At 38.7% G+C, this 11,987-nt stretch overlaps 1 protein-coding gene across 2 annotated transcripts in view; it reads right to left on the bottom strand.

Moving 5' to 3' along the window:
- Positions 1-2,621: 2,621 nt before the first annotated feature.
- Positions 2,622-11,987, bottom strand: part of NUDT4 (nudix hydrolase 4) — a 31,142-nt gene continuing 21,776 nt past the window's right edge. The window contains exons 3-5 of one of the 2 annotated variants that reach the window (XM_065839403.2): positions 10,490-10,534; positions 8,011-8,098; positions 2,622-6,279 (exon numbers count right to left, since the gene is read on the bottom strand). In XM_065839403.2, the coding sequence (XP_065695475.1) occupies positions 6,077-6,279; positions 8,011-8,098; positions 10,490-10,534 (336 nt within the window). In that variant the 3' untranslated portion in view covers positions 2,622-6,076. The remainder of the gene's footprint in view (positions 6,280-8,010; positions 8,099-10,489; positions 10,535-11,987) is intronic. The other variant, XM_065839411.2, reaches the window with a different exon arrangement.

The following is an 11,987-nucleotide window of genomic DNA, read 5'->3' as shown; positions in this document are numbered from 1 at the left end:
AAACATCTTAATGGAATAGTAACATAAAAAAATGTGACATCTCAATTTATGTACATTCTTGGGATTTTTTTTTTTTTGTTGAGGGTTACTTTTAAAATCAAATGTCTGGTAGGTTTTGTCAATAACATGTCTTGACTGTAATATAATATGACACAAATAAAAGGAAGAGTGGTTATTCATTACATAGACACTGAGCTTCATTTAACTGTAGTGGGCTGCCATCAGTGTGCAATAGTTTCTTAACAGCTCTTAACATCTGTTAACATAAGGAAGATAAGCATTGATAACTTCTGATAACTCACTTTCCAGTTGCTGTGTCTTTCCCACCCCTCCTTTCTTGTATGGGTAGAAAAGAGAAATTGCTGTCCTAGAGCCATCAGAGGGACTGCTCTGGTAAACAAGCTCAGAGGAGGATATTATTATTATTATTATTTATTATTATTATCACTTTTTTTGTCTGCCTGTGTTTAAATCCACCTGTTTTAGTACAAGACTTTCCTACTTATGTGCACAGTGTGCACAATTTCTAGTGCAGTCACACCGATAGATGTGTTAAGCTTTGCTAAACCTTGCTACGTTATGAGCACGGCTCAGTTAGTTGTGCCTGCTGTGATGGGTTTCACATTGTGCCTTGCAGTCTTTTCTGACAAAGCACACAGGAAGATTTTAAAGCAAATACCTAATTACGTTGCTTTGAAGTACCTTAGAAGAGCAGCATCAAGGTTACTGCTTAATGTGTTTGCTTTTGAAAACTCCCCTCAACACTTAGGATAAAGGGCTAGGTGTGAGCAAGTAGGACTGTTCTCCATTTGTCTACAGGGCAGAAAACTGCAGGTAAAAACTGCTCTGATTTGAAGGGTGGTGGTGGGAGGTGTCAGCTGAACACTACCCCCTGGGTGGCATCTGTGTTAGGAAAGGGAATTGCACCCCGAGATGGCTCATTTGGGTGCTCAGTTTGTTGCCTGGGAGTTGTCACGGATCATCAGCCCATCACTGAGGCAATGAAGGCTCAAGAATCCCAGGTCAGGGAGTACTGGGAGGTACAGGACTTGTGGTTGCAGGATATCACACTGCGTGAGCCTTCCCAGGTGAAAGCACTGAGGCAAGTGTGACAAGTACCAGAAGTATTTATATTTTAATTTTTTAAAAAGGAAAGCATGAATTATTAAACATGGGAACCTTCTCTCTGACCGGAGGACTTGTTGGAAAATTGCGTTTCAGATACTCTGGTGTAGGCTGGGCTCTTGTCTTCAGAGCTGCTGTGGTGTATTTCTGGTTTCAGGCCTCATCTTCACCTCCCTGCCTGACACAGGTACCCAAGCTCAGATGAGTTCCCTGATTGCCCTAGACAGGCTTGCAAGGTCATTATAAATCTGAAAGGATGGGTACTGCTGAATGTATGGAGGGGTGTCTGTGGTCTTATGTCCCACACACAATTATTAGAAGCAGGTGAATCTCAGAATAAGACAGGTGATTCTAATGATATTTTTTCCTTTCTTCAGTTGCTGTGGATGTTTTCCTGCCTTATTCAGAGACAGGTTGTGCTAGTGGAGTACCCAGAAAGCAGGGAAGAAGGAAGTGCTTAGGAGAATGAAGCAGTTGAATGGCAGCACAAAGTCTCTTAGAACAAGGGCTTGTTACAGTCTGGATGGAACAGACACCAGGCCACAGCAGCATTGAGGCCACAAAAGTATTGAAAGTAAGAGGGTAAGATTAAAAAAAAACCCCAAACATATTAAAAAAGCTTGAAGATTCCTATTAGCATCAGTCAATCATTTTGTCTTTTTCCTCTCTTGTGCTTTGACACACACACTCTACCCTTACTTGTGTGCTTCAACTGCATGTGCTGCATGGGAGACACTGACAGGAGCCAGACGTGGCTATGGTGAAACTCTAAACTCGGGAAAAAGATGTGGGAACTGTCTGCTTGTCAGAAGTCACACAGAGAAAGGGAACTTCAGCTCACTGGCAAGAGAATGTGAAAGGAAGCAGGTTCATAAAACAAGGCAGGGGGAGGTAGGTGTGCAGCAGCCTGAGCTCTGGCAGTGCTCTCCAAGCTGGGGTGTGTGTTAGAGGCATGTTATAAGATGGGGTATGTGGTGCCAAGTTCAAGGATGAGAACTCCCTCCCTTCTACCAGCCCCAAATAAACTGTGGTTGTCTGGGCAGATCCTGAGCCCCAGATGGTGGCAGACAGGGGCACTTAAGGCAAATACACTGTCCTGTTGTTACTAATGGCTCCAGGCACTGTTAAAAACAAGGCCCTGGGCTACACAGACCTTTGGTCTGATGTGATGCAGCTGCTCTCACTGTTGCTGTATGGACATGAAATGCACATCTGTGCTGCAACTGGCAGCTATGGGACAGCAAAAGGAAGAAGAAGAGTTAGAAATCTTACTAGTGTGGGCAGCAGTTCCATGGGAGAGAGCTGACTGTGAGCTGGGACATGCTGGATCCGCTTTTCAGAGGGCTCTTCCGGAGTGCTGGATGAAGCTGGAGCACAAGGATGAGGCAAACAGTAGGAGACATTAAATGAAACTAAGTCTGGTTTAGATGAGATGGAAGACTCTTGCACAAATGCTTCTTTTGCAGTATGGGTGATGGAATGACTACATCATCCACTGGACTAGTTTATATTTTATTCTGGTATTTCTCAAATATAAAAAGTCAAAATTCTTACATCAATCTTTAAAGAAAATCCATGCAAACAGGTCAAAATGTTTACAACTTAATTTGTGCCCCCCTCCCCCCACCTCCCCTTCAGTTTTCACTTCACAAACCATGTTGGTAAGAAAACCCAAGTGTTTGCCTCTTTTTTTTTTTTCACAGCACATTAACAGACCAATGCTCAGCTAAATCAGGGGTGCAGTAAGCACCAAAATAAGATTTTCCACTTTAACAGCCTCTCTGCAATACCTCAGTATTTCTTGTGTTTAAAACCACATCCATTTCACTTTAATTCTGGATCCACCTGATCTTCAACTTTAAGGCTATTTCTATTTGATACCACCATAAGCTAATGCACAATCTGAAACCCTACCAGCCAGGAAAAGCAGCAGTACACACTAGACTTGCTGAAAGCTGCAGATGACAACCTGTCTCTTCCCTTTCTACCAAGTCTAGACGAATTGTACAGAATTTGTGGCATGAGAGAAATCCCAAATCTGCTCTGTACAAAATAGGTTTGGCCCATCTAAATAGAGATGCATGTAAAAATTAAATGCTTCTACATTTAAACTGATAGGTAGTTAAAAAAAAACCTTCAGTCTTCTGTTCTTATTTTTACACAGACCCTTTCTGGTGAAGTTTAGAGTCAGGTTTCATTAGGACTGAAGCCACTGCCCATTCACTACAGTTGTTTCCTGTAGCATAACTGAACTCTTCTCAATTTACCTTTACAGTTCACAGAACATTTATCTTCAAAAGGGAGCAGAAGTCAAACTAAACAATAGAGCTTCATTCTGAAGGTTGCATAGAGACTGAAGAGATTTATACAACAAATGGTATTTAAAAAAAAAACCAACAAGTTCTGTCTGGCACTACTGAACAACTCAAATGTGTATGACCAAAAAATAACCAAAATATTTATAGGCAATCAACTCTGAGTTTGCTAGCAACAGCAATACTGTACATTTTTACATTATTATCAAATACATAGTTCAAGAGTTACAAAATAAGATCATGCATTACCACTAAATCTCATACAAGCTTGGATTGGTTTTATTCCAAGACTCTGAAATGGAGACAGAAGCTTTTTTTTAATGAAATGAAACCCCAAATTCTTGTTTTTTGCTTTCACAGATTCTGTATCGTCTTGTTACAAGAAAGCCTGTTCAAGTTTGCTCAATTTAAAGTGTAAAAATGACTACTGAACAAAAAAGCAAGCATCAAAGTGATCAAAAAAGGGAGCTAAATTATCCGCTCTTTAAAGGCAGCTTTAGAGCCAGAGGTGCCCTTATACACTGTGGGGATGATTTTAACAGAGATTAGATGTTCCTCAATATGCTCAACTTCACCTTCTTCTGTTTTGCCTGGCAAAACAGGGCTTTTGGTAGACAGTTCGGTTTAAATCAGCGAGCTGAGCAAACCGTGGCCCGATCTGGAGTAGGTTGAGTGTAAAGTACGTGCACATGTGTGTGCACTACAGGAATATTAACACCAGCCCCCCAGCTCTTGACTGAAAGGATGGAGCAGCTGTTGGCAACGCTTCCAGCTTCAGGTGCTCTGAACGGAGCTGCATGTTCTTTCCAGTTCTGGAAGTGACCTGGAATAGGAGATAAAGGGATGGAAAAGCAGCATCCTACCCAACACTTCCGAAGTCTTCAGCTTCGCGGCTCATGCCTCTTGTCAGTAGTATTTATGCCTCTTCAAAGAGAGCAGCTTCAAGGGATCAGAACCTTTGTCTCCCCAGTTTTAAGTCATTTACATATGGCACAAGATTGGTTTTCTAACGAGTAACTTGTGGCAACAACATTTTTTTTCCTAAAAAAGTGTAACAGCACAAAAAAGTTTAATTTATAGCAGCATTTTACACAATTTATGTTAAAAAAGTAGAAGTTGACCATTTGTGTATTGAGTAACAAAAGGTTTAAATTACATTTATTTTCCATTTTACACTCACTATTTACTAGTTGGACTATTTACAAAGGTTCAAATGCTATGTAAGAGAAAGAGCTTTACCCAGAATAAACTTCACACGTGAGGTAATCTACCTCAAGCTCTGTTTTGGCTGACTATAGAGGAGGTACAGTTGGGTTTAGATCCTAGAAAATTCAGAATTAGGATGTTGATATGAATTAGATTGCGTTCTTGTAGAAGAAAACCATACACACACATACACAGACCAATCCTATGGTAAAAACATTAAGACTAACAGTGGATTTAGTTTTTATCTTTTTGGCTGAAAAAGAAGAGAAAATAATTAATAGGAAAGTTGTCAGCTGCACCTCATTTATTCCAGCTAGGTTCTCAAGAGGACAGCTTTTAATTCAAGAAACTAAAGCAATTGATGTTTTAACAATAAAACTGAAATATTTAGGAATTAACTTAAAATTGGGGCTTTCAGGATACCTTCTGAATATTATTTATCCATTAATCTAAGTACATATCAACCCACCTGTGTTCAAGCCCAGGAGGTACCACCAGTAGCTCCTGCTGGGCAAGACACCTCAACACATGCTTGCTAACAGACACCTCTGGAACGTAAGGGTGACCCTGGGCTAAGTCTTGCTTTCTGCTACACATTTTTAAATGACAACAGACTGCAGGCACACTAGGGAAGATGCTTCTTATTGAAGATTAGAAGTTTTTGGAACCTGCAGTGTAATTACACCATGAACACCACACATATCAAAATGCTAAAATAAAAAATGGGGGAAGAAAGATCTACAACGCTTTAAATATGACAGTTCACCAGCTGAACAAGCGATGAAACAAAACAACAGCGGATAGTTTTGGTAGTTGCAAGACAAAGCTGTTGTTCTTGCTCTAGTTACGTGAAGATTGCATAGGACAAGGCAACCTTTTGGGTGAGGGAAGCAGTGCTTAGTGTCAGTGCCCTTTGCTGTTGAGGGGCCGAATGTGGTTTAGTCCTTTATTGTAGGCACGCTTTAGCATCTCTGCCTTCAGCACACTCATTCACCCACATGCTACCGTCTTAAGAGCTCAGCGCTTCATCTGTGGATACCAAATAAAATTTATTATAAGACTATTTGCTCAAGCTTTTTCTCTAAGCAAGTACTCCTGCAGAATTACTGGCTAAAACTGGCTAGTCTTAAATAAGCTGAACACCACCGAGATACATATTTTATTTTAGTAGATATGGAAATTTATATACTCAAGTTTGTTTTTTTTTTTTTTAAAGTGGCCTATTAAGGCATCTTAAAAAAATCCATATATGGCTTTGGTTTGCTGAAATACTATTTTACATTGTTAAAAAAGAAAAAAAATGTTCAAAGAAATTTGACATCATGACACATTCACATATTTCACTTAGAACTGACAGTTACACAGATGCCTGCATGTGATCACAGATGTCTCCCCTTGTGATGACATGAATAAAAAGGTAATCCAAATGTTTATCTCACAGTAGAGGGCAACCCAGAAGTCTGTGCAGAAGTGACATATAAGGAGTTATTATCTGGAAGAGGGGGAACCACAGAGTTTCCATTCGTGGGTGAACAGCTCAGTTTCAGTTTTTCCAAGTATTCTGCATGAACAGGCTTGTGACACTGAAGGACCTTGATCGCATCTTCTACTTTAAACCATTCTCTTTTCCTTCCTGAAGAAGTATAATCCATAAAGAAAAGAAGTTACAAATTTGTAACAGCACCATTTGTTGCTATCTGATCATTCACTTTTTCTCATTCCTTTTACTTCAAAATGCAAGTTCTCAGGCAAAGGACACAGTGAAAAGACATTGAAAGGACTGATGAACACAAGAGGTTGACTCAAGCTTACTGAAATGCAGTTCATAATAAAGCCTTTCAGACAACTCTCTTGAAGCAGATACTGGGCTGAAGCTCATATGACTTTTCATATGCTAGAAAGGTCATATCTAGTCCTTACAAAAAAGGTTTTATTACTCAGGTGGCTTAATATTGCCTTCCTACATTGTCATGCCTAGCAGAAAACCAACCTGAAGAATGAATGTGCACACATGCATGAAGTTACAGAAGGATGGCTTGGTCTGATGTAGAAAGCTGTTTTCCATACTCAAAACATATCTATGGTATGGAGTTACTCAGGTTAGCCATAAGTTTTAAAAAAGTAAACTACCTTATGCCAGAAATATCTTTAAATGAGTTCCAAGACTTATCTTGGCAAAATAGTTCTAAGACCATCTTGCTTATACAAGTCAGCCCTTTAAAATAAGAGGCCTCTGGAAACACTTAGAGACAAGGTCAGGGATAGTATTGTTACAAGTGGGATTAATTCTATTTTTCATTTGGCTCTACAGTGTTACAGGTACTATGCTTGAACATTTTTAAGACCTATACAAACTGCTGACTTAAGGCTGAATTCGGCCCTTTGAAAGCAACTGCGAGGCCAATGCAGCCCCCAGTGAAAATGAGCTTGACAGGCCTGCTCTAAAGTAATGGATCAGTGGCCAGTGTTGCTGTACAGGGCACCTGGCACGCAGGTGGGAGGGTGCACCCCCCACAACTCAGTGGCATCAGAAACAATGTTCTCTCTCCACCTGAAAAACTGAGCACAGGTGTGGAGCTGCGCTTACAATTACATCCCACTTGCTGACAGATTGATAGCGCTAAGGTTATAAATGTTAGCACTCCTGAAAAGGGTAAAGCATAACCAAGCAAGGTAGGATGTAATTTGTATCAATTCTTAGTTAACTAAAATTTCAGCTGGACAAATACACTGAACTTTTTTTGTAAAGTTGATGTTTACTTAATTAAATTAAAAGTAGAAGATCCATACAGCATCACAAAAGATGTTAATCTAACTAAACTGCATGACAGTGGTATCTGTATGACAAACATGCATACGTAGGATAAATACCTCTTAAAATCAGCACTGTAATTGAAAAATTAAGCTAAGTAAATACTAGTTATTCTTTTCCCCCACCATAGGAAAAAGAACTTCAAAACTTTCCAAAGGTTTCTTTTTTCAAAGACACTTTCAAAAACACCCTAGAGTATCAGACAGCAAAGCCTTCAACTTTTTAAAGAATAATTTATCAGTATAATATTCAGCCTAAAATAACCCAAAACTAAAAAGCTGTATTAGCAACCAATAGTGATGTTTATTCCATCATAATACTTAGAATACCCTAATTAATATAATATAACAGTAACACAATATGTTGGAAGCAACCCTAGTTATATGTGTAGAGAAGAGTGGAAGAACAGCATAAGAGTTTCCAGTAATTTCAGTTTGTAGAACAGAATTACTATTCCCCCCCCCAACGAATTATAAGAATTGCTTCAGAGAACAAAAGAATTTTGCTTAATACATTTTAAATGTAGCAGAATAGGGCAGACAATGGGTTTACCTATATTAACTGAATCCTCCCAGTCTTCCAGTATTTCCGTCACAGTAAGAACATAAACATATGTCCTATGCTTCCGATCCTGGTTCTGCTTGAATATTAGAAGTAGAGATTTTAATTCACAGAATAAAAACAAACAAAACCAATTTACAGACTTACCACAACTATAAAATTGGAAATTACTTACCCTGAAGGATCCTTGCCAGCAAAACCTGGCTTTTATTTTCACTGAACAAACATTTGTACTGAGTAAGCCCGAAAGAATGGGAAAAAGTAAGTTTTATTTGAAAGCACAGCTATTCTATTTTACTAGAGTCATCAAAAAAAAAAAAAAAAAAAAACAGGCAAAATTGAAGATTGACCAAACTATGTTCTTGGTCATCTAGTTTAGAACTAGCAGTTGACCACTAGTTCTGCACATTGCTTATCTTTTACTTATGTTGTGAGTGACCACAGTAGAGCGCATTTGCTAAAACCATCTCCACAACTCATGCTCCTAGGTGAAAGGTTATTAAAAAAAAAAACCTCTGCAAGATGGAACCGCTGCATCCCGTGGCCAAATCACCCAAGCAATGCTGGATATAATGTTTCACTCAGTAAGCGAGGCAAATTAAACAGCCTATGTTTGTAATCATGACAAATGCAAAAATCACTGCCATCTGTTCGCTCGACGGGTTCGCCACGTTAGCAGCACCAACCGCCAGATTTTGGGACAAGACAATTCCGACACGGTGGTCTGCTCGGGGCAGGTTGCTGAGGTGCAGCCAGTCCACGTGAGCTCTGTGTAGACACTCCCAACAGGCCAGCAGAGCACTCCAAGGTGCCACCGCACTAACCAAACCATACCACCCCTTGGAAAAACCGAGCTCCTAGAAAATCCAGGTCCATTTACAATTACAACTACATTAAGAACCAAGAGATGTTACGCTGTAGGTCCCCGTACAGAAGGTTTTATCCTTGTTCGAATAACCATTCATACCTACCACTGTTTCACTATAAACTTAGTATGAACTGTTGTGCTTTGCTATCAAATAAGAATACTCTCAGACAGTTGTTTGTCAATAACCATTATTAAATGGAATAAATACATCTTCAACAGGCATCCTTTTTGGCTGTAGTTCTAGAACATGAGGACTTGGCAGCAATATCCTTTCCATCTTCTCTTAGTTCCATCACCAGGTAGCAACATGTGGCCCCTTCAATCGTACCGACAACTGTTGGTGGGGCCATGTTGTAAAACTGAGGTAGGTCCTTGATTTAAGTTAAAAGTAACCTAAAAAAGTGCCACTGAACACAGATTTCTGTCTCCTCTAGTCTAAATGATGGTAATGGCTTCACAAGAACATACAGCTGAATTACCAAAGAGTCATCATCCCTTGCAGTCTGTATTATGGCACAAAAATGATTGGTATCCTGTATTCCTTTTGGTCTGAGCTGGGAAACAGAATATTTCTGCAGACTAATCAGCAAAGTTAAAACACAGACAAGTTTCTAACGTGTAGGACCACCCAGGTATACTCAAACCCAAAACAAATTAGAAAAAAAGGGCAACTGCCACTACCTACAAACAGGAACTTCTCTAATTTTGTCATTGTTTCCATACTTCACAACAGGAACACCTTTAGCACTGTATCAACTAGTCATAAGTAACTACGGAATATTTCACGTAGGAAATCCCTATCAGGAGCACACTGCCTCTGGAAGCTGTTTTTATAATTAAACTGTGAAGATTCACACCTAACTACCAGACTAAGGGACATCCACTCTCACCCATCATAGAGCACAACATGGTAACATTGGCTGTATTATGATCTGAAGACTCACACCTACATTTCTACAGCCTGCTCCTGTGTAGGACCTGAGCAAAACCAGGCAATGCCAACACTGAAAGAGGGTTGTATCTTGTGTGTGCCCTTGTGCTGTCAGTAGTTCGGAATCTGATGTTCACACTATGAAATTAAAGTTTTTAGCCACATAGTATTGCTAAAGGTTAGATTTGTCTGTAATCCAAAGTATTACCTTTTTTAGTGAATCAAAACCATAACGAGATACTTCACACACAGACCTATCACTTTAGGTGTGTGAAAGGTGACAAGTTACTTCAGCAAAACCTCAGAAAGGAAAAGTCAAAATAGCATCCTAAAAGAGGATATGTGGTATTTCAGAAATCCTAAATCTATCCACGTTGGTTTCACTTTTTTTAAACCCTCTAGATGTTGCCCGAGTACTAATTTAATCTTTCCAGGAAAGTTCTAAGTACTTTGAAATCTTCCTATTGAAACCTTCACATATCATGTAACAACTGAAGGCAAACACCTGTATCATGTAATACAGCATTTCCAGTACCATTGCAAAATTAAAGGCAAGTAAAACTTAACAACGTATGCATGATTATGTTGTGTAGATGTTAAATTTCTACAGTTTTATCAACTCTCACAAAAAAAAGAACATCTGTTTTTAAAAGGTAAAAGAAATAGCTCACCTCAAATATCCCAAGCAGTCTGCCTAGCTTTCCCTTTACTCCAGCCTACAAAACAAACAGGAAAAAGTGTTAACATGTGCTTTTTCATTCAAGAACACTAAAACATCAGTACCAGCCTCTTACAGCAGCATAAATGAATTACTCCTCCTTATTAGGGTTATTTAAGCAAGTGTTTTAACATGTTTTAATCAGACAGTGCTGCATTGCTTCTAGAGTTTCTAGACTACTTACAACATTGCAACATGGAAGCTTGTTCTAATGGGTAAAGAATGCATGAATCTTTCAAGTTTTCCATCCAGATCAAAATACTTTTTTACTTACCATCTTTGTGTACTTTATTTAATTGAAAAGATAAATGACATCTAATACTGAAATAATCCAGAGAAGCAGACAGGACAAGACATAATTTAAGATAGCATAATAATAAATTTAGAGAAGGAATCATTAAAACTCCATTGCTATTTTAAACAGAAACTTAAAGTCTTCAAAATACAATAACAAATTAAACTAAGTTACTGGGTGGATCCTACAGCATAATGACTTCACATATGCTAGTTTTCATATGAAAGTGTAGCTTTTGGGATATAAATTTATTTTTAAACTTACTTACCAAATTTTCTACTACCAGTTTTGAATTACTTTTCTGGTTAGTAGCATCAGAAAAGGTTTCACATTATAATTTCACTCCAATGTTTTAAAACAACCACTATGTCTATCAGCTTGTGCTTAGTAATTTTTATCAATAAAGTTCAGGTGGTTATTATATTCTCCTAAGATTCTAGGATTTGTTTTTCCAGAAGCATTATATGATGCCACCTCCAACAGAAGTACTTGATGATCATCCATTTATTCTAAATAAATCTGAGTCCTTATGCTTAAGATATAAAAGCATATATAGCCTACTGGTAGACAAAGCCATATTTAGAATTTTTTTTTGTCTTGTTGTATAATCGATATTTAAAATAGGGCTTCTTGGCTCTAAGATGACATTTTCTAGCCTTCAGTCTTTGTATCCAGCTTTAACCAAGGAAAGTTACTGATGTCTTATGTCTTTATATGAAGGACCATATGGATCTTAATTACATTTTAGTGAGTAACTCTGACAGACAACTGGGCAGGCTTTAGCATTAAGTCTAATCAAGATCTTACAAGTGAATGTTTTCTGTGTCTTTCTTTTTACAGAAAGCAGATGGCTGGTGGTGTTTATTAAGCAATTTTGATGAAGGAAGAATCTGATCACAGCCCTTGCAACTCAACCAGCATTTTGCTTATCTAGAGCAAGAGCTGGACCTAAAATTAATACAAAACTACATACAATATTCTTTTGGTCATGTGCTGTGATGACAGAGATACCTTGTAGAGCTCATGAAGCTGAAATACATAACTGGCCCTGCTGGGTAAGTGATTAGGCAGTATGTTAATTGTCACAGTGACAGACCCTTATTTGGGTCTGAAAAGGTCAGTTATGCCACCAGAGGCACTACAGACTGATTGTGCT

Source organism: Patagioenas fasciata, chromosome 1 (assembly GCF_037038585.1).
Source record: "Patagioenas fasciata isolate bPatFas1 chromosome 1, bPatFas1.hap1, whole genome shotgun sequence".
NCBI lineage: Eukaryota > Metazoa > Chordata > Aves > Columbiformes > Columbidae > Patagioenas > Patagioenas fasciata.
This window is presented reverse-complemented; position numbering and strand designations above follow the sequence as displayed.